The following is a 25,475-nucleotide window of genomic DNA, read 5'->3' as shown; positions in this document are numbered from 1 at the left end:
ACATGCCAGCTCCGCGCCGGCTCCCCGCGATCCCCCCGCGTCGGTAGCGGGAGGCAGGGGAGAGCCCCGTCCCCGCCCCGAGCGCCCGCAGCCGCCGCCGCCGCCGCCCGGGAGCGCGGCTCCCCGGGCCGCCCGCCGCCCCCATGATGACCGCCAAGGCGGCGGACAAGCTCCCGGTGCCCCTCGGCGGGTTCCCGCACCAGCTGCCCGAGGGCATCTACCCCGCGGACGACATCTCCGCCGCGCTGCCGACTTCGGTCGCGATCTTCCCCAATGCCGACCCCGCGGGGCCGTTCGACCAGATGAGCGGCGTGGCCGCAGGTAAGCGGAGCCGCGCGGCCGCGCAGGTGCGGGGCGGCGAGGCCGGGGCGGCGGGCGGGCGGCTGCGGGGGCGGGCGGGGGGCGGCGGCGGCACCGCGGGGCTCGTCCGGCCGGGGTCTCTCGGGGCGCCGCTCGGGGGAGGAAGCCGGGGCGCGGACACGTGCGCGCCGAGGCCCCGCGCCCCCCGGGCGGCTGCCGGGGCCGGGGCCGGGGGGACTCGCGGTGCTGACCGGCGCCTCGCCTCGCCCCCCAGACGGCATGCTCGGCGTGGACATGGGCGACAAGCGGGCCCTGGAGCTCCCCTACGGCGGCGGCTTCGCGCCCGGCGCCCCGACCTCCCGCAACCAGACCTTCACCTACATGGGCAAGTTCTCCATCGACCCGCAGTACCCCGGCGCCGGCTGCTACCCCGAGGGCATCATCAACATCGTGAGCGCGGGCATCCTGCAGGGGGTCAGCGCGCCCGCCTCCGCCGCCTCCGCCGCCTCCTCCGCCGCCTCCTCCGCCTCCTCCTCGGCCACCGCCGCCTCCGCCGCCTCCCCCGGCGCGCTGCCCGGGGCGCTGGGCTGCGGCATGGCGCAGGGCCCGCCGGCCGAGCTGGAGCACCTCTACTCGCCGCCGCCGCCGCCCTACTCGGGCTGCGGGGAGCTGTACCCGCAGGACCCCTCCTCGGCCTTCCTGCCCGCCGCCGGCGGCGGGGCGCTGCCCTTCCCCCCGCCGCCCTCCTACCCCTCCCCGAAGGCGGCGGCGGCCGACGGCGGGCTCTTCACCGTCATCCCCGAGTACGGCGGCTTCTTCCCGCCGCCCCAGTGCCAGCGGGAGCTGCACGCCGGCCCCGACCGCAAGCCCTTCCCCTGCCCCCTCGACTCGCTCCGCGTCCCGCCGCCGCTCACGCCGCTCTCCACCATCCGCAACTTCACCATGGGGGCGGCCCCGGCGGGCGCCGCTCCCGGCTCTGCCCCCGGAGGAGGCGGCGGCGGCGGCGGCGGAGCTGGGGAGGGCGCAAGGCTGCCCGCGGGCGCATACAGCCCGCACCACCTGCCGCTGCGGCCCATCCTGCGGCCCCGCAAATACCCCAACCGGCCCAGCAAGACGCCGGTGCACGAGCGGCCCTACCCCTGCCCCGCCGAGGGCTGCGACCGCCGCTTCTCGCGCTCCGACGAGCTCACCCGGCACATCCGCATCCACACGGGCCACAAGCCCTTCCAGTGCCGCATCTGCATGCGCAACTTCAGCCGCAGCGACCACCTCACCACCCACATCCGCACGCACACCGGCGAGAAGCCCTTCGCCTGCGACTTCTGCGGGAGGAAGTTCGCCCGCTCCGACGAGAGGAAGCGGCACACCAAGATCCACCTGCGCCAGAAGGAGCGCAAGGGCGCGGGGGCCGCCGCCGCCCCGCAGCCCGGAGCCGGCGGCAGCGGGGCCGCCCTGGGTCCCTGCGCGGCGCGGACGCGGACGCCCTGAGCCGGGCGCGGGGCGCGGGGGCGGCGCGGAGCCCCGGGGACGCGGGGTGCCGGGCCGGGCGGGGCCGACGGCTGTACATAGTACATAGGGGCTGCGGCGGGAGGACGGATGCATGCGGGGCCGTCGTGGTGAGGTGTCCTTGGTGCCTTGTGTGGTGTGAGCCCGTACCCGGCTGCATGTGGGGGGTGCCTTACCGATCCGCTCCGACGACAGCGGCGACGCCGAGACCGGAAAGTTTGCCTTCCCTCCCTGGTTGTAGTATGGCTGTACATTTCTGCCTATTAATATTGGGATTTTTTTTTTTTTTTTTAGAGACTATATTTTTGTACGCACTGGTTGGGGTTGTTTTATTGTCTTTTCGGTGACCGAAGAGTGTTGCGTCTGCGGGGGGGGGAGGGGGTTAGGGGGGAAGGGCCCGGCCGGGACGAGCGCACCCGACGGGTCCGGCCCGATCTGCGCCGCGAGGTGCGGGCGGCGGCACGGCCGTGTGCGGCCGCGGGCGGCAGCTGCGGGACGGGGCTCCCTCCCGCCGCTCTGTACATAGCCCTCCGACGGCAGGGTTGGCGCTCACGGCGTTTATAAGCGACGACGAATAAATCTCTTAATTATGCCACGCTGACACCGTTATTTCCGTAGGTGCCTGCCGGGGGAGGGGGGCTCCCCGCCTGTCCCGGCCCCGCCGCGCCGAGCCGCGCTGCCGGCCGCGGGGATTCCCGTCGGAGGCGAGAGCCGCGCCGGCTGCGGTGCGAGCGGGCGGGCGGGGTGACTCAGCGCGGTGTTCCGCGGCCCGGGGCGGCTGCCCCGAGTGGGCTCCGGCACAGCGAGGCCGGGGTTGCTCGGGCCGCCCCCAGCTCGAGCCGGGCTTTCCCCTGCACATCGGTCTTGCCGCGACGCCGCTTTTTTTCCCTTTTTCTTTTTTTTTTTTTTCTTTTCTTTTTTTTTTTTTCCTTCCTCTTCTTTCTTTTTTCTTAATCTCTCTATTTTTATTTCTTTTATTTATTTTTTTTAACCTTCTGTAAGTTATTTTTGAGGATGCTGACCCGGCCGGGGCTGTTGGTGGTGCGGGGCTGCGCTGTGGAGCCTGGGACAGCTGCAAGCAGCCCAGCACTGCGGTGAGCGCTGGCACAGACCTGGAGCGGCTGCTCCGACTGAAGCCACCGGCAGCCCGCTGCCTGCCTCTTCCATTCAGACTCCCTGCTGCCTTCCTCCTGGGACGGGTGCTGGCTCTTAGAGCAGCTGCTCTTCAGACCTGGAAGTGAAACAGGTCTCCAAAGCTGGGCACGAAGAAGCTGAGCGGGGCTAGCACAGAGCCCCTCTACTCAGCACCCTGCCAACCTCCTCGCACAGCTGTCGTGAGATTTTGCCCCCCCTCATCTTATTGGAGGCAACTTTACCGCCTGGTCCCCACACGTCCCTGGGCTCCCTAAGGGACAGCAGCCGGCTGCCAGAGGTGGCACACAGTATGTCTCAGCTGTGGAGCGCAACCTCACAGTCGTGGTGTCCCCAGTCGGCATCATTGGGCTGCAGTGCAGGAAGGCAGACGGGCAACACTCGGCTCCTCCAGGCACTGCCGCAGCCTTGGATAACCATGGGCTGGTCACCGCCGGAGCATTGTGCACCAGCTCAAACTCTCAGCAACTCAAGTGCACAAACCAAGGCTTTGCTTGTAGCCTCCAAACTACTGAGTGCAGCCCTGCCGCAACATCAGGACCCCAGCAAAGAGCAGAACACAACACAGAAATTGTAAGTGAGCTGAATTAATTTCTCTGTCAGTACCTAGCATACAGCTGCGAGAAACTTTGCGCTGTGTACCAGTATCAGCTGCCTTAAACCTGTGCCTTTGCTTTACAGTAACAAGTGGCTTCACAAGCTGCAGTACCACAGGTGTCTGGATGTGTCTACAGGGCCACGAACTCAGATGTAGACACTGCTCGTCAAAGAACGGCTGGATGCACCATTTGGGCTGCCAGGCAAAAGAAACTCGTGTTACTGCACTTGGTTCAAAGCTGTCACACTTGTGGAGGAAAGTAATGACTGGTTGGTGGTGAGATATCCTGTATTTATTCCGTAACTCAGCAATAACAGCGACTTTGCTGTAGTGAAAACACAATAAACAGACTGCAGAGAGAAAGAACAGCATTACAGACTCAAACCTTCTGCTTACAGATATCCAGAACACGCGAAGTAAGTTTCAATCATTGAACAAGCAAGAAGTTACGCAAAGAGGCTTTTCTTTAATGCATCTCAGGTTCTCTTTGCTATATTTCCTGAAGCAATGCCTTTAATACTTCAATGCTAACACCGTCAGTTAAAAAAACAAAGTGGTTTTGTCACAACTGTTAACAGCGCTCTACAGTGTAAGGGATCACACTGTCCTCTGTGCATTGAAGTCCTATCCCATCACATACCTTCACTAGGTCTTACACATGGAGAAAAAATAAAAAGCAACAAGAGAGACCTAAGGGGAGGATAGAGAGATGAGATACAGAACCGAAATGCTCTTGGTTGCAGTTTGTTTTCCCAGTACCGCTGTTTGCATGTGGCACGCTGCCTTTGTGGGCTTCTGGAAAAGGATGACAGTCTTCATTAGTGCTGGAGTGAGTGAGAAACACAAGCCGTGCCATTCCGAGGCACTGCATTACAGTTAATGACTACGCTTGATAGTGAATTGTTGCACATTAACTAATGCTGAGCTGCAGGGGAATTCCAGGAAAAACCAGGTAAGCCCGCTGCAGAAACATCAGATGCTCCACAGTGCTGTAAGAATTAATGGAAACTGAGCAAAATAATTTCCACCAATTTTTCCCTGCAAAAGCACTCGTATGTGTATGCATAACGCTGGTGGTGTTTTACATTCATAATCTCTTCTTGCCCACCTCCCCACACCCCAATTCAAAAAGTGACGCTGTATCAGAATCACTTAAAAATTCACCCATCCAGGCAACCGTACAGGAAAAACAAGTCTGCTTTGATAAATACACCAAGAAACACGAAGGCTGGTTGTGGGACAGTTTCCGGAGCAGGCTGGTAACATCCCTTAGGAAGTGGGTTTGTGTTCAGATTCCCACACGGTGACCCAGGCTGCACCGTGTGCTCAGCCATCAGAGGCACCGGCTCATTCCCTGCAGCACAAACAGGTACGACACCTCTAGAAAAAGTTTCTCCTGTTTAGAAAGGTCGCATCCCCTGCTGAGGACACGCTGGATCTCAAGGCTGCTTACAGCACAGCAAGGCAAAATGCACCGCGTCTCTTCTATGCTATGTTTATTTAAAAGCCTTATGAAAAAGTAATCTTTATAAATAGTATAAAGGGCGAAACTACAAGGCTTCCAAAGCTCAGTGTTCACTTGTCCATATAAAAACACAGACCGCTTTAAGAGAGGAGTTATCAGGTCAAATTCTATCTGAACCTAGGGTATGCGTACAGACGGATATAGGTATCTATAGGTTATAGGCAAGTGAGTAGTGTCGCGCAGCAGCATCCATGGGACAGCAGCGGTCTTCTCTAAAGATGCCCACAGCTCGCGCTGCCCTCGGCCGCTGCTATATGAGAACTTCCAAGCACAGTTAATTAGCAGCTGCGAGTCTCCTCCCGGCTGAGGGAACATGCATAGGAACGCTCTGTAACTTCAGTTCTAATAGCTGGATCTTACACGTAACGCCGTGGAGAACTGTTAAATGGTAATTCAGGACCCGACACCGTCCCTCGGGAGGGGAACTCACTTCACTCCCCCCCTGCACACAGCGCCGTGTATCCGCTGCCCGCCCCGTGCTGGGAGTTGTGCAGTTGTGTGCACGTCCAGCAGAGCCGTCCCGAAGCCGCCGTGGGTGGCGGTGCGACGCTCCCAGCAGCGCGGGGTGGGGGTGGCGGCCCCGGGATGTTCTTATTGCGTTCGCTCTGCCGGAGCCCGACCGCCCCCCTTCACCGCAGCCCGGCGGCGCACGCAGGGCGCTGCTTTTTGGTTTGTTATTTTTCCGAACGCTCGGTCGAGTAGAAACGGCCCGCGCCGCTCCTCCATCGGCGCACGTCAGCCACAAGCAATAAATACACCGTCACTTTATTGCCCCGAGCGCTCCTCGGCGCAGCCCGTGCCGGCGGCCTTTCCCCGGCGGGAGCGACGCGATCCGAGCGGGGCCGAGCGGCGGCGCGGGGCGCTGTGTCCTTCGGCGGCGGGGCCGGGCGGGGCTCCCCGCTCCGTGTCCGCGGCGTTCCCCGCGGTGCCGAGCGCCGGCGCCGCCTCAGGGGCAGACGCGGGGCCCCGGGTAGGGCTCCCCCCCGCACCAGAAGTCGGCGGCCGGCGCGGTCTCCAGCAGCCACACCTCCCTGGGCAGCGCGGGCTCGGCGCCGGCCGGCGGCCCGTCCAGCAGGCGGTAGTAGTGGCAGTCCCGGCCGTGCTCGGGGTCGTAGGGCGGCGCCAGGATGTCGAGGAAGGCGGCGGGGCCGTCCACCGCGTCGATCTGGTGCAGGTTGTCGCTGTGCGGCGAGAGCAGGCAGGGCGGCGACGCGGGCGTGTAGTGCTGCCGGGAGCGCAGCAGGGCGCGCAGGCACGGCCCCGGGGCGGGGGGCGGCGGAGCGGCGGCGGCGGGCAGCGCGTCCATGCAGGCGATGCGCAGCGTGCCGTACAGCACCTTCAGCATGCCGTTCATCCCCGGGTGGTCGTGCAGCGGGATGCAGGCGCCGCCGCGCAGCAGGAACACGCCCATGCTGAAGCTCTCGGTCTCGCAGATGTGCATGTAGCTGACGGGCGGCGCGGCGCCGGCCCGCGAGCACCCCGTGCCCCCCGCCGCCGCCGCCGCCGGCCCCCGCGGCGCCAAGTGCAGGTCCTCGGCGCGCACCTCGTCCAGCAGCTGCTGCAGCCGGTGCAGGTTCTCGCCGAACGCCGGCCCCGCGGGGCTGCGGAACGTGATGCGCGCCTGCCGCGCCACCCGCTGGATCAGGGAGGCCATGTTGTCCCGGGGCATGGCGCCTCCCGGCCCGCTCCGGCCCCGCGCTCCCGCCCGCCCCAGCCGCTGCCGTCGCTTCCTCCCGCCGCTTCCTCCCGCGGCCGCCCCGACGCGCAGGCGCGGCCGGTCCCGCCGTGCACCACGGGGCTCGTAGTCCGACACCCGCCGCGCTCACGCTGCCGCCGCCCCGAGGACGGGTCGGGGCGGGCCTGGCACGGCGGCGGAGAGAGTGCGGGGCGGGGGGCGGCTGGGGCGGGAGGAGGAGGATGAGGATGAAGATGATGAGGATGATGGTGATGATGAGGATGATGATGACTACGGCTCCCGGCGGCGCTGGCGCGAGGGGGCGGCTCTGCCGGAGGCCGCGGGCGGCGCGTGAGGGGTCGCGGGGTTGGAAGGCGGCGTGAGGGGCGGCCGCCATGTTGGGGCGGGGGAGCGCGGGGGCTGAGGGCCGGCCCCGTGCCTTCCGTTCCCTCCGTGAGCAGCGAAGGCGGCCGGTCAGAACGGATTCAGAGTTAGAAAACTGCGGGGACGGACAGAGCTGTGCCACATCCAGCCCCGCTCCTTGAGCCGTGTCAGGCGCCCCTGGGCACAGCAAGTAGCGGTTCTGACGAGCGGCTCGATGGGCTCCGGGGGCTGCTGCCACTGAGCCCTGTAAGTTCGTTTAAAAGCAGTATGAACAGGTGTGTTTTCCCGATTACAGACAGCCCGAGTTCTTTAGATGTGCATTACGCTTAAAGATGTGTGTGGCCTTGCAGTGTTACACACCGCATTCATACAAGTACAGATACAGCAGTTTGTGATGGCCCGCTGAGGGTTGGAGTGCAGGTGCTGCTAACAAGGGTCAGTGATGTGGAGCCCTCTTCCCAAACCTATTTCCCGCTTTTTATACATAAGCGATGCACAGAATGCAAATGTAGGTCACGGTGTAATTGATTCTCCTCAGAGCGCTCAGTTGCTAGTTCTGAGTTCTGGACACCTGGGACAAGGGGGCAGAGATCTGTGCTGTGGGGTGAGCAGCAGTCAGCCTTTAGTAGCCCGTTGGCCCTGGGTATTGGAGGGAACTGCTGGGGATGGTCACAGCCTCCCTGCTGCCATGCTGGCTGATGCATGGTGTACTGACAGACATTGAGAGCTTTGCAAGTCCCACTGTTTAGTCTGCTTTTCTGTTCAGCCCGCTGCGCAGGGTCTGTCAGTTTAATCATGGAGGTATGGGCTGGAATTTTTGGCAGTTATTGGTGATAATCATATATCATCTCAGCATTGGCTTGGGTATCTATTTGTGTTCTCACTCAGAAATTACATTTTATGCTTGGAAGTGATTGCTAAAATGCTTACTTTCCAACACTGGTTCTTTTCCTGTGCAGCACAAAAATAAACTGTTTTGTGGAAGCAGAAATGCTTGGTAGTAGTAGGACTTTGCGCGCTTGCCTAACATGCCATTGCAAGGACAATCAGCATGGAAAAGCAGGACTTCGAGCTCTGCCTCTCTGCTGGATCTTAACTTGCTGGGTGACACAAGGTGAGTTACTGGACCCTTTGTGCTTATCACTCTGTAAACCATGAATCACCTGTGTGCAAAGATGTTTATTAAGATTCTAAAAGATCTTAAGAATATCTTCATGCAAATGTTCCTGGTGCCATATTACGTTGGTGACAAGCTTTATGTTTTGCATAAGCTACAATCCGCAGTGTTTTTAACTACTGCATTGGTTTGATGTGGACAAAAATATGCCTTTGGCACTTAACGTTCCAGCTAAATGTTACATCACACCCACATTTTTCAGTTCTGTGATATATAGAAAAAAAAGCAAAAAACCTGTGCAAAACAACCAACACTGAAAAGCAAGTTGTCCAGCCAACTAACAAATATATTGACCTTATTATTATTTGAAAGATAATGTTCCTAGCTAACATCTGCCATCTTGAATGCATGGGAAGGAAAAAACCAACCACTGCGTAGTTGCTTGGCTGGGCTTTGAGACTACTTTGTATGGGTGATGCAATGACCAAAGTTCAGTGCAGTGGTTTTATGATAAAACCAGTGTGAGTGAGGTCAGGCTCAGGTTACAGTTTTGGCCTCCTGCTGTGTTTGTTGGTTTTTTCCTCCCATAGAAAATGTATTCAGAACTGGTACATCTATTTTCTTTCCACCCCCTCTCCACCACTTCTGAGCTCCTCTCCCTGCTACCTGAACTCTCCTGTGAAACTAGCAGTTTTTTAGCTTTTTGCTTCTCGGTTACTGTTATGTATTATAATTTCCCCCCTCATTTGTGAATTATCCCCTACTCATTTTCACTTTCTTCTAGGAGCTGCTTCCCAGATCCTCTTGATTTGGTTTGAGGAGTTAGAATTGCCTATAATCGTTGGTAAACCAAGAGTCTCGAATGGAGAACAATGACAAGCTCCCAACCTAGAAGGTCAGTGGTTGGCTGTGAGCGTGTTGTGTCGTGGTGCTGGAGTGTTTCACAATGTGTAGAACTTGGTGAGGCAGTGCAGAAACCATCCGCTGTCATATTGCCAGTGACTGCAGAGGTGTGTTCACATAGGACAAAAGAGAAGACTGTGTCTAAGAAGCTTTCACACTGTTGGTGCCACTCGTTATGTAAGGGTATAATTGTTTGTTTTATAAAGCTACCACCAGTCAGAGAGAGAAATATTAGGCAAATATGATTATGATGAGAACAAGACTGGAAAGTGTGGAGACAAACATGTCTGTAACATTTGCTGTTTCTCCAGTAATGATGGCTTACGTAAAAGAAAGTTGGTTATCAGTTATTTATCAGAGAACCTGTAAGTCAGTAGAAGAGCAAAGGAGCACTGGATGTAATGTGCTGAAATCAGGAGGGGAGTTGGGTTCATGCAGATACCAAACTTTAAGCAGGGCTGGGTAGCGTTAGACTCTCACTCACTTCTACCACTTTACTGACTCCTATCCCGTATTTCATTTATTCTCTTAAACACACAATTCACACACTTCATTTGTTGTAGGCTGTCAGTTAAATACACTATTTCTGTATAAAATACATCATTAATGCATTTTATTGACAAGTTGCTACTGAGCAGCTTGGAGCTGTTGGAGTGACTCAGAGTAGGAAAGGCTGTGTGCTGTGCTACTCCCTGTGTATGAATCTGCGGAAATAATAAGCCTTATTCTGGTCTTCTGAGCAGAGCTCCTCTGATTTCAAGGTTTCGGATGGAGCCAATCAGTTCCATGCTGATGTCCTTGGCTACATTTAGGTTAGATTGTGATGACTGGAGGTGTGAAGTTGTGGCCTCATTTCTTCTGAACTCTCTGACTGTCTAGGACCAATCCTGCCTAGGAGGAAGGAGACATTTACAGGTGTGGTTAGAAGCTGCTTTCCCTTCTGGTGTGTCATTTGCAGGAAGAAATCTCTGCCCGGGGCCACTTGTGTAGTGGCACTCTGCCTTCCTGCAGCAGTGGAGCCGCAGGGTACTATCACCAGCTGTATGCAGTCCTGGCAATTCAAAGAGGCAGGGGAAGAGGGAGAAATGTGCTCGTGGCTGTGGGGAGTTAGCGCTGTTTGTTGTGTATCTTTAGGGTTTCAAAAGATTAACTGACTTGGGGCAAATCTGACCTACAAGTCGAACATTTAGAATAAGCGCAAAGAAGTATCTGTAACACTGAGTGTGCAGATACAGGTAGAAGATTCCTTCAGTGGTTGCTTAGATTAAAGAAGCCCACAGCTCGATTTGCAATTGTAATTCTGAGTCCAGAACTGTCATTCTTATTACTGGCATAACTTTCAGAACAAAGTATCTACAGAGGATGCACGGGTAGAAACAAATGGGAGTCACTAATTATATTGGTTAAACTTTCAATGCACAGAATGCTGTGATGTGGACTATCACTTCTCATCCTTCAACTGACAGAAACAGGCAGGAGAGACACAGTCAAAAATGTTGCATTACTTTCTTAAAACAACTTGTGAATTCTTCATTGCGTATCTTTGTATATGATTGTATTAAAATAATTTCAGTATTATTCTTACATAAATGCACTCCAAAGCAGCAAAATGTGTGAGTTATGTATCATCTTACTGCTACAATATACTATTAATTTGAGTGCTGTTTAAAACCTATTGGGAAAGTTGAAATCTGTTTCCTGTGATATCTGATGCAGGATGAAAGCCGTGCTTGGCTGTGCTCCTGATACTTTCCTAGCACGCAGGGCTCATCTCCTGTGTGGAAGATCCTGCTTTCAAGCCGGGGCTGTGCAGTGTGGGTGAAACTGCAGCAAAGTGGAGCATCGGCACCCGCTGTGTTGTGGCAGATGGGGCACAGCGTGACACCTGTTGCAGGAGCAGGGCTCTATCTGCTGTATTTGAAACCACATCCCTGTCCATTCAGTTCTTTCACCATCACTGGCTGCCAGATCCTTGAGGCTCCCCTGCCCGCTGTTACATCAATGCTCCGCTTAGTTTTTTTTTTTCTCCTTGTGACTTTTTAGGAGAATCCCGAGGGTCCCATTTTGGTTACACAGTGTGAGAGCAGAGGGTGGGAGAGAGCTTGCAAGGTCATCTCTGTTTGGAAGCGGTTCTCTTGGCCTTTAGCCCTCCCCTCAGCAGCTGACTTTCAACTGGTAGGAGAGGGCTGTGTTCATGTGATCCACGGGAAAGGCCCACACTGCACGCAGAGGCTGCAGAGGCCTCGTCATCTGGCATTGATGGGGAAAGTTGCTTTGCAAGGGAAGCCTTGTGTTCCAGTGCATGTCTGTTCCTCCCAGTATCACTACAGCACCATGTTTACTTTTGCCTGCGTTGAGATAATATGCATTATTCGAGTGCTTTAGTATTAGTATAGGGTGTGATTCTGTGCTTTTAGCCTATGAGCTGGAAGTAGATAATTTACCAGCTGTGGGGTCCCAGAGGGTGTTAAGTGTGGGTCTACCACTGCTTGTGCCACACGAGATAGTGATCACAGGACAGCTTTCCTTGGGGTTACAGCAAGGCCTTAAGTAATTCTACATCTGTGGCTTGAAGAGTTACTGCTCTGCAACTGAGTCGGTGTAACCTGTTTGGTGCTCACCCACAGCCTTCCCTCACCACCACAAAGCTTTAGCATAGACTATCTTTAAGCTAAGCCCTTTCTGTTTCACAATCATGAGTGGGGACTGTACGGTCGTCACACAGGTGATAAGCAGCAATTAACGTATGAAGCTGCAGTAACTTGATCACCCTTGGGTGTACATCTGGGCTGTAACACAGTGGTTTAAGAGTCTCTTTTCAGCGAGAGATTTTTTGTTGTTTCTTATTAAACTTGGAGATCAAATCTATCTTTGCAAAGATCTCTACAGGGTTAATTGATAGTGCTAAATTTAAGAAGGAAAGTTCTATTTGAGGAATAGCAAAGGAATATTTTTTCTATTTTAAATAAATAATTGATTTTTTTTTTTTTCATGGAAGGCTTTAGTGGAAGGAAAAGAGGTGAGTGGTAGAAATTAGTGAGTAAGATATTTAGTGGGGTGGGGAAATTTCCTTCAATATTTTCAGGTGTTGGTAGCATTTAGATTGTTCAGTCAGTTTTCCAGTTAAATCTATCTTTGTCCTGTACATAAAGAGTCCATATTTAACTCCTTGAGACCTTGGGATGGAGGAAGGAAGTTCTGTGCAAGTATTTGAACAGGGGAGAAGTGGACTGAGGCGGGCAGAGGCGAAAGGCTGGGCCCCACGGGGCTGTTAAAGCCACCCACACAGCTGTGTTGATCGCTCTTGGAGTTGTGCTGCTCAGCCAGGACTTGACTACTTGGAAGACAAAAGTCGTACTTGGAGCACGTATGTGACCACATGCTCTTATTCAGTTGCAGTAATACACTTGTCAGTAACACTGCTTCTGTACCATGCTACCCTACACCTATGTGTATCTATCTTGTATGGCTGAGGAAAAAACAAATGTTGACAGTGTATAAAGGGAAATTATTTCAGATATTTAGTATCTAGATCTTACTTCAGCATTTTACAGTGTGCTGGCAAGTGTGTGTCAGATTTTTCCTAGGAAATGAGGGTGCCTTCCAGCAGAAACTGATACAGAAACTCAGCTTTTCTCCAGAAATAGCTTCCACTGTTCCTCATAGCAAAGGGTTTGGAGTTTGCAGGATCAGGGCCTAACAACTTCACATCTTTCTTACTATTCTTTTTTTCTCTTTCTTTCTTCTCCAGGAAAAACAATACTCTGTCATGTCTCCATGTTAAAATGACTGGAAATTGAACGTAGGGGGATTTAGCATGTGATTACTTTTTTTAGATAGGATTTTCTTCACAGCTGAATTAGAGTGAGTCCTTTTTCTCCCGAGCCAGATGGTAAGTGATTCAGTACTTTTAGCGGTAGAAAAATGATTTGTTTTCATTCCCCAGTAGCTGGTGTGAATGTACTTTTCTTTATCTATTTACAGATTATGTAAACACGTTTTACCAGCATTTAGGTACATACTTTACAGGCCTAATACTGCAAAGAGTCCTGTATATGCAATGCCCAGCACGTGCAATGGGTTGCCATTGCTTACGGAGAGCTGTTTGCATGAAACTTGAAGTATTGTTGTATCTGTATTTGTATTTCTATGTGTACACTGAAGTTTATGGTGCTTCATGAAGATGCAAACTGAACCGTAAGCCCACAGAACAGCTGGGTGACTTTGTGCACTTCTTTCACCTCACAAAGTCTATGAGGATGCCCTTGATCTCTTTTGCTGCCTTTCTGCAGTAGGTTCTTGGGGCTTCTGAGTGAGAGCTGGAAGCTTTAGCCCTATTGTGGAGTGTTGGGCTGAGTCCTTCCTGGTGCACAGGGGGAATAAGGGCCTCATTCATGTGACTTTTTGGATTTGCCTTTTCCTGATGCGACTGCAGGGGCTTAGCATGGAGAATATCTCCTATCTTGCTGCTCTTGTGTGGGGGCAGAAAAGCAACACCGGGAAGGGATTCCATTCATGGTGAGAGATAGCTGAGAATTTATTAAAAATCCCCCTTTATGTGTGTAAAAGGTCACCCGCATCCGTCTGTATGTGTGTATATAAATACATAGTGTGAATACTGAATGCTGGACACAGTAGTTTCTTATTTTGTGTATATGTGTGTGTGCTAGATAAAACATGTAAAGCGTGTGTACCTCGTGTCAGTGTATGGGTGTTTGAGGCAGAACAGAAAGATCTGTAGCTACCCACTTACTACATTGTAGGGAAATAGTGTGTAGCAGCGTGAAGCCACTGATTCACTACCTGAGCAGGCACAAGTGAGGCTGCCCAAGCAGTCTGATGGCTGTCGTTTCCAAGCTGTTAAGAGCCATTTTTGTGAGTTTAATGTGCTCGTGCCTTAGCTTTGTTGGAGAATTGCAGCCTTGAGCATACTCAACATATATATACATACTGCTGCTTTACTGAGACACTAGTTCTCCATTTATACAGCCAGTTTCTTTGTGTACCAGTGTGGCTATACATGGTTAGAATACAATTATCTGAATCTCTTGGTTCTCACCCCATCTTCTCTTTCTTCAGCTGAGCATCTTCAGGTTCCCACGTAGAGAAACTGGCTCTTTACCTTCTTTTCCGGGCTTATCAGAGAGTTAAAACTCAGTTCAACTTCTCTTACTTGAAAATGATGATCATCTTCCATGAATTCCAGTAGGGGGAAAATAAGACAAATTAATTTCTATCAGAATGATGTGCTGTGACTCGTCAAGTTTCTCTCCTCAATTAAATGATCACTCAGTAGAGGGGTGGCATAAGAGGGCTCTTGGTTGGTTGGTTGTTTTGATGTGGGTCAGTAGCCAAGATGGGGTGATTTACTGTGCAATAAATTACTTTTCCTTGTATGCAAGGGGAAGCACTTGGGGAATTTTGCTTCTTGGGCAGTGTGGTTGTTGATGTTATGCAGGATGATAGAGCGCATGCATCTGCAGAAGGACACGCAGTCCTGCCGGGTGGTTCTGCATGGGGTGCTGTGTGAACCCAGCTGAGGTTAGGCTGCATGCTGGGAGGAATGTCAGCTCGTTTGGCCAGCAATACTTCGGCACTGAGAGCTGCAACTCTTGATATATCTCATCCCAGTCTTGCTCAGTCTTGTTCTTTATACCTGGGAATTGCTTTACTGTGATACCAAAAAGAAATAAAGGCACAAAATAATGGGTATGAAGCTGTAAACGTTATACCTGTAAAAGAGCAGAACGACAGCTCCTAGCCCAGCTGTCGTTAGCACACAAGGTAGTGCTATTAGGATGTCTGCTGTCAGACTGTTGCTGTGCATCTTGTGCGCACTGTAGTTCCCCTCTCACTGACAGCAGAATGCTGCTTGGTGCAGCGTGCTGCTGTGCTCTGGGACTGAGATGCCTGTCCTTTACTGCTGTGCCCTGCACACACCATGCCTGGCAGTGTGGCAGTGACCATGGTGTGTAGTAGGTGAAGGGAGCTCAGGAGAATTAAACAGAGCAATCTGGTGATGGAGGAAAGCCTGACTTCAGCACTGAGGGCTTGGAAGGAGCAGGGCCGGGGACCAGTTGTATGTGACCTTCTGTGAGCCCCTGTGAGTGCACAGTGCGGAGAAAACATGGCTCGGAGCTTTGAGGGCTAAGTAAGTGCTGGAAGCTCTGGGTTACTCGGGACAGAAGCATATGTTTATAAGCACTGGAAGTACTGAAGAATATTTCTTCTGGTTTCAGTTAATAACAGGGCACGTTGCGTACAGTTTGTTTGCTGAATTGGTTCATTTTATTGTGTGTAAATACACTGTAGAAACAATTTTGTCTTTTGTTCAGTGTTACTCAGCGTGATTTAATTCTTGTAAATCAAATGAATTGAGGGGAATAAGCAGCCTGCTCTAGTCTGTCTGTGATACAAGACCTTGGGGGGATGTGTGCAGCTCCCTTGGAGTCAGAGGGCAATGAGCAAGGAGCAGTGTGTGCTGCAGAACAGAAACCAGGACTGGTCACTGCTCATGGCACTTAGCTCAGTGAAAAGGTATCCTGGGCAAGTCCTGCTGTCCTGTGCGTGGTACAGAGCTCGGCAACGTGTTGCTCCTGGTGGAAGTGATGTGTTGTAGCAGTAGGACAAATGGGAGCTGAGCTGGTCAACTCTAATACATTTTTTGTGTTTGGGAATAAAAGCAGGACCCCAGGGGTAAAGTGGCTGTACATGCAAGTAATTGTGTGACTTCTAAAAGGCAAATCATTATTTAATTGTTAGAAATACAAACTGTTAGCACAGATCTTCTGGTTTGACTGAGCTGCATGTAACTGTGATGGAGAAAACAAAGGTGATGATAAGTCTTGGGATCCAAGAGGCCAATGTATAATGGAACTGAAGGCCGAAACAGTTCATTAGCTGCTTTGTAACGACGGGTTTTTATTCTGTGTACAAAACCATCTTTTACTTCCATTAGCTCATCGCAGTCTTTCTGAGTGAATCTGTTTTACTCCAATGGTGACATATGATTACAGTGAAAAAAAAAAAGGGCTTGATAACAAGAATTTGGTTGTTTTAGTGTGAAGATGTTGTAATGTAACCAAAAAGATAAAATGGGCTGAATCTGTATGCAGAATTTGAAAGCTTCATGAGAAGCACAAGTTGAAAATGGCTGTTGTTCTGTTGTGCTTTATGCTGTGCGTTTCCTGCAGTATTGCACCATTGGAACAAAGGCAGTCTAGATCCAAGAGCTTAAGAGACAATTGCAGTCAATTGCATTTCAGTAGCTTAGCACTCTGTCCCTCCTCAGCTGAGCTTCAGGAGCCAACTGTAGGAACTCTGCTCTCATGTCCTGTGGTGAAGTGATACCTGGTAGCTCAAGCCTTTTTGTTGGGATGTAAACGTAAGCCCAGAGTCAGTGGAGCATTTCTGAAAATACTGTCTGGAAAAAGCTGTGGTGGCTGAGAAGCAGAAGCTTGCACTCAGCTGACATCACTGGAAGATGCACACACAAAGTGAAAGTACTTTGTGGCCTTTGGGCTTCTGTTCCTGTGGTACATGAGGTTTTATTCTACACAGAAGATTGAGCCCTTCACTTTTCTTGGTAATAGAGATTAAGTGGGTATCTCTGATCGATTCCTGTCTGCTCTCTCTGGAGTATCGCTCCATGACTTAAAGGAAGCGCTGCATAGTGTGCCAATGGGACTGTTTGGATTCAAACACTGCAATACAGGAGTGATTAACTGATGGTAATTGTTAAAGAGGTGACTACAGTAGTTCCTGCTTACCTGGATCGTAGAAATAACTTGAAGAATTAGGTTCACCAAAGTGAAATTCTCTCTACCAGTGTTTGGTAGTAGGTTACTTACGCTTGTTTGCTTCCAACACAGTGTCTTTCTCTAAGCCAAGCTGGAAATAAGGGTTTCCTCTTATTTATGTGTATCAGAAGTAACCGTTAATGTTGGTAAGATTACAGTGATCTTAAGTGAATGTCACCAGTGGAAAATGAAGCCCAATGCTTTTTGTGTGTTTGGCCAGAGGAAGGGACATTTCCATTTTCCATTGCTGATTGAGTTCCCCTAAGATCTTGTCTAATGTACAGGAACGCGAAGCTGTTTCGAGAATATATTCAACCCAGTGCCCTATCACACAGGAAAGTCATGCAATCGAGTTCCCCATTTGAGTGTATTAGGAGAAGCGTATTTCCTGTCTCTTCCTTTTGTCTGCTTTGTTCTTCTAGATTTGGAGTCTCTGGGATTCAAGCTGTCTGCCACTGTGTGAGGCTGCAGGCACCTCTGTGCTGGAGAGAACCACCTCTCATAGCAGTCTGTTCTTTGGGTGCTACTTGGAGGGCTGATTTAGAAGGCTGGTGAATGGCTTGCTTTCTTGTGTAGGTGAAACTAATAACGTGGATGGGCTGTGTGAGGAGTTCTTCTTCACCCTGCCTAGACTAAGCATGACTGGATATATCAGAAATCCCACAGCTACTCAGTTTTGGGCCCTGTCTGCACGAATCCACAGCACTGGTCTCCAGGAAACTGGATTTGGCTGAGTGCAGGATATGGGTTGCATTAAAAGGCCGTTCCCTGCTGGGATATTAGGAGCAACTGCAGAATAAATATTCACAACTTGCTTTCACAGAATCACGGAATCACAGAATTATCAAGGTTGGAAAAGACCTAGATCATCTAGTCCAACCATTACCAGTACTTCCAAGCTAAATCATATTTAGCCTTTCACTTTGTAATGCACAGGACTTGATAGTCTTCATGGGTCTGTTCCATCTCAGGATATTCTGTGATTCCTTTGCAGAGGAGTTCTCTAATGCTGCTTTGTTTTTATCCCTAACCCTTGATTTCTCAGTAGCCTCTGCTGTCTGTGTAGCACTGGGTTCTCCAGCTTTCCTACTGGGAATTCAAGGAGCTTGGGAGAAATGAGTGATTCCCAAAATTGACGGCTCACTTCTCTGGCAGTTCCGTGGACTTGATCTGGCCCTGGTCTCAGGGACATATTGGCAGCAGGTTAGGGAGGAAAAAGCAGCACTGCTTTTATTGTGTTTCGTCTGCTGTAGGCTGCTGATGTTAGGTGCTGAAAGGAAAAGTGTTATGAGAAGGTTGTGGGTGAGGGAGAGTCATTGCTATCAAGTGAACTAGGGGGTAGGACACTGACATCTTGGCACACAGGACAGGCTGAAGAGAAGGAATGACTGACAGAAATAAAATCCTCTTAGTCCGGGCAATGTCAACCTGTCAGCATGAGTTCAGTAGTTATAGAGCTGCGAGCCTACTGCTGCCTGCTTTGCAAAGGGCAGATCATGAATTACAAGGCATAGCAGAGTACTTAGGGCTTTGAGGTGCTGACAAGCTGATACCACCCAGAATAACTGCGGAGAGCATGGTCGTGGCCCACATGAGATAGAGTTCTAAAAGCTGAAAAAAACAGTTAGCAAGCATGTCACCCTTGAAGACAGCATACGGCACACACACTCAAAGCTAATACTGCCTTGCTTTCTGCCTCCACAGCAGCTGCTTGCATGTGTGCAGCCCTGGCACACCTGGAAGTGGGGTAACCATGCTGGGTAGAGCAAAGGGCTGGAAAGTGATGCTACCAAGGCATATAGAACCCTCACAAGAGAGCCCATTTTGGGATGTGAAGGCAATACTGTGAGTCTGAGAGAATATGGGACTAAGGTAAGAGAATGCAGGAGCACACTAATAAGGGCTACTAAGTGGGAAGCCAGAAAGGGCTTTACTATTTGTGGCTTGAGGAATGGGGCAAGAAGTAATAGATCAGCTGGCAAAGGTACTGGAGTATCTAGTTGGGCTGGAGTAATTTTAAAATGCATCCAGAGTTTGTGGTTGAGCCTTGACCATATTGGAAACGTTCTGGTATCCTTCAGCAGTACTATAAGCATCTGACAGTCTTGGTGTGGGGCAATTGAATCAGTACCTAGAACACTGACAACATGCTCCTCTTGTTTGCCATACACACCTGCAGATGTAATATTTTTCTTCTGGAGAATATGGCACTTTCCCGTCCTGTGGAACAATGCCTCTCTTCTGCCATTCTCATGGAGATGTGTGGGGATTATATCACTTCCTAGCAAAGCACTGGTGAATCACTTTGTTGGTGTGCATGAATCACTTCTTTGCTACCATTTTCTGCACTGGTCTTAATATAATTTCCAAAAGCAAAAATCATCATTTCAGAGCCCTCTCACTTTTTGTTAAAAAGACAGTACTGAGCTTATCTCATTGCCTGACTTACCAATCCAAGTTCCCATAGTGCTGCAGCTGAAGTTATTGCCACCCATCCAGTTCATTTCCTCCATCGCAGAGTCACAGCAGAGTCGAGAGAGGGAACAGATATGTTTGTCTCAGAGGCTCAGGTGGCAACTTGGATTAAAGCTACCTCCCCTGTCCATTTAAACTGCTAGACATTTCACTGAACTGCTTGAATCTAAGGTACTTTTGCTCACTTCTATTGTTCTGCTATGGATCTGATAACCTCTGCACAGGAGCAGGAACACTCTGAATTGCCATGGATTGGGGTGCAAACATTCTTCTTCTAGACACTTAGTCAGAAGCCTCCTGTTATTGCCTGCTAGGAAGTGTAACTGGTTGCTCATATTCTCCATGAACTTTGTTGTGTAAAGTAGGCAGGAAGCTGCAGTAAGCAGCCTTGGTTTAAAGGATAATCAGGCGACAGGCTGCATGGTTGCTAGTTGTGTTGAGGTAACATCAATAGTCTTTGACACTCATCTTATGCATTGGCACAGGGCTTTTTTTTTCTGGGGGAAAAGGAGTGTGAATGGTGTGAACATGATTTCACAAGGGTAAAGGCACTTGTGGTTTATTTTTTGCAAAGCCTGAGGCTGCTTTAAGTAGTTGTTATGACACTAATCCTTTGGCAACCGTAAGTTCAGGGAGCTGCACAGGCAGCTTGGAGGTGCCTTTGCCCATTACCTTATTGGATGGGACAAGCACACCTCAGTCACAGAGATCCAGCCTGTTTCTCTGATCCAGCACAGCGTGTGTCCCGGCAACTCCACTGCTGACTTTGGAGGCTGTTTCCTGTTGTTTTGTGTTGACTGTTGTGCTTCACCGTTTCTCTGTAATACACTGCACATTGTAAGCTGGTGTGCGTAAGGTTTCCCAGTAGAAATTCAAAGTGAAAATTCTTCCTTGGAGGTCAACATGCCATGTGGGACATGGCCCATGTGTGGGCAGCATCTGACAGATTCCTGTCACTGCCACCCAACAGGCTTGTCAGAAATGACAGCACCTGCCTGTGGACTGCACTAACACAGCATTACCAGCCAAAATGAGAAGCATTAGCAGCGTTGTTTGCTCTGTGTGTTCATATTCCTGGTCCTTCCTTGCTTTGATGAACGCCTCATAAATGTCTGATGGTTGTGTTAGGATAATGGTATTGGATATGGTTCATTTCAGAGCAGCTCAGAATATTGCTTGAGAGTTTTTCAGTTATCCGTGGTTTTATGTATATGAGACAGGTAAGGAGGTTCTCATTACTGTAATGTTTTCATTCTGTAATGTTTCTCATTACAGAATTAGTGCCGAGGGTCAGATCTTTCTGACCCCATTCGTAGGGAGCTCCATTCTTGTATTTGTGGTGTGCCCATGTGCTGGAGAATTTTCAGTTTTCTTTATCATTTGTGATGGATGAAATCACTTGACATCTTTTTTTGCTTTTTTGGTTTTTTGTTTTTTTATAACCAGAAGGTTCTTTGGCTTTTTCTGCCCATCTTGCAGCTGTTAGTGTGCTTCATGTGTGTTATTTTGTGCTCAACAGGGACTGGCAAAATAGCCATTTGTTTACCCTCTCTCTAAGTTTCCCTTCAGTCCAAGCTGCTTAATTTTCTATGTGGTCTGGTGTCAGCCTTCCATTGCAGATAATCTGCTGTTGTGACCCACAGCCTGATTTTTCTTATTCTGCTCAACAGAGCTACCGACGATGGAGTTTAAGAAGACAAGGAGGTGCTGAGAGAATACCTGTGAGTATTTTGTAGCTGTGTGATTTATACTTGGTGTGTTTTGTAAGGCTCTTTGACTCCCTCCTGCCCTGCTTTCAAATACACGACGTTGGAAATCGGTTAGTTTTAATTTAACTTTTTTTCCTCATCTGCAGTCCCTGGAGAATTCTGATTGCGGTGTTGGCTTGTGGCTGTGCTGAACTAAGAAACAGCTGAGCTGAAGTTCCCAGACTGAAAGATACGATGGCTCCTAGTAACCTTGGTACCTGTCTTTTGCTTTTTCTCCAAACAATATCCAGCAATGTCTAAGTCTCACAGCATTGTGCGTGTTTAGTATTCTTGAAAAATAAGCAATTTCCTGAGTGCCTATTAGAATTTATGAAAGTAATGGGTCTTTGCCTCTAAGTGCGCATGTTTTTCTTCTTCTATATGTTTTGTATTGTAAATTGATCATTTCTTTCCATTGGCATGGGAGAACTTGGAAATGATTTACCATGTTATAGAAAAGGGAAGGAAAAACGCGACAACCATGTACTCTGCCTGAAGGACCTTTCAAAGTATGGCAAAATTAGCAAATATGAATTGTAGATCAAGAAATAAGGAGAAAAAGGGAGCAAAGATACAGAAGCTAAATTAATGTGGGATTGTCCAGAGAAGCAGGAAGAAGGATTTGGAGCTGCAGAGGATGAAGGATGCTTTGTAAGAAAGACCCAGTAATAAGGGTCAGTACTGCTGTCTGAACCTTCCCTGGCTCAACTTGAGGCCATTCCCTCTCATTCTATTGCTGTTACCTGGAAGTAGAGGCTGATCCCCACCTCACCACAGCGTCCCTTCAGGCAGTCATAGGGAGCCACAAGGTCACCCCTGAGCCTCCTCTCGTCCAGAATGAACAATCCCAGCTTCCTCAACTACTCCTCATAGGACTTGCGCTCCAGACCCCTCACAGCTTCATTGCTCTTCTCTGGACATGTTCCAGGACCCCAATGCCTTTCTTATAGGGAGGGGCCCACAACTGAACAAAGTACTCAAAGTGCAGCCTCAGCGGAGCTGAATACAGAGGAATGCTCACCTCCCTGCTCCTGCTGGTTGCACTGTTTCTGATACAAGCCTTGATCCCATTGGCTTTCTTGGCCACCTGGGCACACTGCTGGCTCATGTTCAGCTGAACATCAACCAATACCCCCAGGTCCATTTCCTCTACACAGTCTTCCAGCCCCAAGCCTATAGCATTGCCTGAGGTTGCTGTGGCCAAAGCACAGGACCAAACAGATGTATTCTCTTCCAAACCTGTCAGGAATGGCCATGCAAAGTGACTTTTGGTGGCATTTAGGAAAGCAATGCTGCATGTGCCATAGATATGACCAGTTATTATTTTTCCCCAGTCAAGTGCTGGGACTGTATCTGCAGCTCTCTATTTGATAAGATCTGGAGCAACTGAAGGGCAGGCAAGCTATGCTGGTGCTTGTGTATCTGCTAGAGAAGGTGGAGGTGTGCCTCTGCTACATGGGGAAATACTGGTGCATGCTGAAACCTCTATTAGAAAGAACACCTAATTGTCTTTAAAAGGTTATCCACTAAAGAGGAAAAACTAACAATGAACTGAACAATTACCTTGCGTTTTACTTTTCTAGATACTCTTAATGGCTGCCTTTTCCTCTACAATTAAAATTGGTCTTGAAGAAATTGAAGCATTGATTTGATATCTTTGCACTCTTCCTGGCTGATTTAAGATACTCTCCTGGAGGAACAGCATATTTCTTTAAGTTTGCTTCCCCTTGTTACTATTACTGGTCAAATTCAATTGTTATCTGTTGGAGATCACAAACTATCCACAAATCTAATCGTATTTACTTATGCATTTTCGTTAATTGAAAGATGACAATACATTGAAAAGTAAATGAACTTTGATAGCAGTTTGAGTGAGAAATCAAAACCATGTTTTCAACACATCAGTTTGCTGTTATTTTATTTAATTTTATTAAAATGTTAGTGATATGCATCAGTCTATGGGTCATATCTGCAATTCTGCATGTACTTCAGTGTTTGTTCTTGTTCCATATGTGCCTTTTCCTCTCTCTTTCCAGTCACCATTTCAAAAACATCAGAGGAACCATGGCTGAGCATTTCTCCAGCTCCCGCCTGTGCTTTGGGATGCGAAAGAATAACGTTGGCAGATAGAGGCCTCAGTTCCTCCTGGATGCATCTGGACCATTTTATTAGTTAGTTGACTGAGCCTGTGATCAGACAGAGTGCAGCTGATGATGAGCAGCGCCAAGATAAGGATACTGAGCTGCTGATCAAATAGGTGTATTTCAGGAGACTTGAAAAATTACATGTTCAGAACGTCACTCATGAGCCACAGCTTCACCATGAGGACTTTAGGAAAGCCATGGCTGTGCGGATACCTTCACCAGCAATCTTTCAGCCTCTGACAAAACTATCGTTCTTGAAGGTAACTGTGGGTGGTCCTCCTTTGTCTGATTTCTAGAAATTCGGTGCATCACTTTCTAGTTATGCAGCTGATACTCGTGTTTGTATGAATGACTATTTAAAGAAGGAAAGATCAGATGTTTGTTGTTCCGTTTCAATATAAATCAAACTTTGTATTCGCATAGCAATTCTAGCTTAGCCCCAGGAATAGCTTTAGTGTTGCTAAGTGTCTGGAGAGTATTGACTACAGAGACATGGTTATAAGCAGGCTATAATAGTTTCTACAGCTGTTAACAGTTCATAGAAGAAAGGCAGCATTATTCATCAGTGTTTAAAATGTGCATGACTTGCATTGCACAGAAGTCAGATTGGGAGAATGTCAGTTTTTTTTTCTGAGATTCTGCCAGGAAAGTCTTCAATAACTGGAGAAATTCTTTTCACTGGTGAAATCAACATGCAGCACATTGTGTTATTATAATTGCTTATAGCTCACCATGAAAGTTGTCTTTGTATGTGTGGATGTACGGCTTGTACTGTTTTGTTTTTATTTATTCTGCATTCTCTATTATAATGTTCTTTCCTTTTTTCCAGACCAGAAAGATTGTTATTGAGCTTTCCACAAAGCTGAAATAATGCTGTGTGTTAAAAAAATGTTAACAATTTGAAGAAGTTATAAAAATTTATAAGTTGACTGAATACTTTGGACATTTCTGCATATTTTAATATAAATAGGTAATGCAAATGTTTGTTCTTTGCATTTAAAGGTGGGTCTCTGTTTTCTAAAGGTCTTGTATATAAATTTGATTCTTAAAATTACATTAGAACAAAACCAGTATTTTTTCAGATTGCATAATGGGAAAAGTATATTCGCCAAAGATACAGAACATACGTGGTTATCTCCGAATGTCACATAGTCATGAAATTTTGCATAAAATAGTATCAGTTGTTTAAACGACTTAATTAAACGAAGTTAGGGGACTGCCTGTGGCGGTCAGCTGAGGTCCTTCCATTCAGTTTCTTGGGTCCTGGGTTGGCACACAACACAAAGAGAAAAAACCACGCTGCATCTGGCTGAACTAGAGGAAGTGAAATTTGTAAAGATATTCTGAAGTTCCAGATTGCTCTGATATAACTTGCATAAAAATTCACTTTCAGAAAATCAAGGAAATCGTAGAAGATGGAGGAGTTATTTCAGATGCATTTGGTGCAGCGATGTGCTCGAGTTTCATTCAAAGCTGTAGTGAGAAAAGAGAACAAGAAGATACAAAGGAGAGAAAGAAGGAGTAGAAAGTGGTGAAAGGGAAGAGGAGAGTTTCAGATTACAGTGAGGTGAGCGAGGACCTAAAAAATAACAATTTTGATGAAGATTAGTCCAAAATGTTAACAGTTCAAATGTTGTGGTTCACTGGAGATGCTATCTGAGAGGAAGGGTGTCAGACTGCTTGTTGGTTTTTGGTTTTTTTCATTGGTTATTTTGGTTTTTGCTTTCTTGGGGTTTGATGGGGTTTTTTTGGGGGGGAGGGGTGGATGGTGAGGTGCTGGGGAGCGGCGTGAGGTTTGGGTGGTGTACAGAGTAGAAGGAATTCCTTAATTTTCCCTGAACAAGGATGAATGTTTGATACTCTGATGCAGCTTCTCCACAAACACTGCAGCTGTTAGGAGTAGACCTCGAGAGCAGGAATTTCAGTGGGGTGCCCTGGACTGCATGTGGTGTGCAGCTGGTGTGCTGCCCCTGTGCTGCTGGGGGGCCTTGGGGCTGCTCTTTGATGCAAGCGCAGCACTGTATGTGGAGTGACTGAGGGGCTGTCATAAAAAACACACTCCTGCTCCCAACTAATATAGAGGTACTCTGTGAAACCTGAGGGCAGCAGTGGTGGCAGGGCAGGAGATGCTCAGAATCTACTAGTCCAT

General features: G+C 49.5%; 2 protein-coding genes and 1 long non-coding RNA gene across 4 annotated transcripts; 2 read left to right on the top strand and 1 right to left on the bottom strand.

Moving 5' to 3' along the window:
• On the top strand, positions 1 to 1,921 carry EGR2 (early growth response 2). The gene is made up of 2 exons (XM_015866270.3): positions 1 to 321; positions 575 to 1,921. Exons 1-2 carry the CDS (start codon positions 144 to 146, stop codon positions 1,786 to 1,788), a joined length of 1,392 nt encoding a protein of 463 aa, XP_015721756.2. The 5' UTR covers positions 1 to 143; the 3' UTR covers positions 1,789 to 1,921.
• Positions 1,922 to 3,826: 1,905 nt separating this feature from the next.
• Positions 3,827 to 6,871, bottom strand: ADO (2-aminoethanethiol dioxygenase). Its single transcript, XM_015866271.3, has one exon. The coding sequence runs from the start codon at positions 6,748 to 6,750 to the stop codon at positions 6,028 to 6,030; it is 723 nt and encodes a 240-aa protein (XP_015721757.2). The 5' UTR covers positions 6,751 to 6,871; the 3' UTR covers positions 3,827 to 6,027.
• A 280-nt stretch (positions 6,872 to 7,151) lies between these two features.
• On the top strand, positions 7,152 to 24,306 carry LOC146759942 (uncharacterized). 2 transcript variants are annotated; one of them, XR_014948505.1, is made up of 7 exons: positions 7,152 to 7,386; positions 8,100 to 8,254; positions 9,042 to 9,152; positions 21,105 to 21,155; positions 21,290 to 21,396; positions 23,219 to 23,586; positions 24,156 to 24,306. It is a non-coding gene; the product is annotated as an uncharacterized LOC146759942 (long non-coding RNA). The 2 variants fall into 2 exon arrangements; XR_014948506.1 differs by lacking the exon at positions 24,156 to 24,306 and having other exon boundaries at positions 7,152 to 7,415; positions 23,219 to 23,358.
• The last annotated feature ends 1,169 nt before the right edge of the window (positions 24,307 to 25,475 follow it).

The sequence above is a fragment of the Coturnix japonica genome, chromosome 8 (genome assembly GCF_054131305.1).
Source record: "Coturnix japonica strain WE chromosome 8, WE-NBRP24, whole genome shotgun sequence".
Taxonomy (NCBI): domain Eukaryota; kingdom Metazoa; phylum Chordata; class Aves; order Galliformes; family Phasianidae; genus Coturnix; species Coturnix japonica.
The sequence above is the reverse complement of the archived record's forward strand: the minus strand, read 5'-3'. Positions and strand labels throughout refer to the sequence as shown.

Bases quoted from the DNA above. Each gene is read 5' to 3' on its own strand.
- EGR2 (XM_015866270.3), top strand. From the start codon at position 144: ATGATGACCGCCAAGGCGGCGGACAAGCTCCCGGTGCCCCTCGGCGGG. The intron at 322-574 runs GTAAGCGGAGCC...CTCGCCCCCCAG, and splicing joins GATGAGCGGCGTGGCCGCAG to ACGGCATGCTCGGCGTGGAC.
- ADO (XM_015866271.3), bottom strand. From the start codon at position 6,750: ATGCCCCGGGACAACATGGCCTCCCTGATCCAGCGGGTGGCGCGGCAG.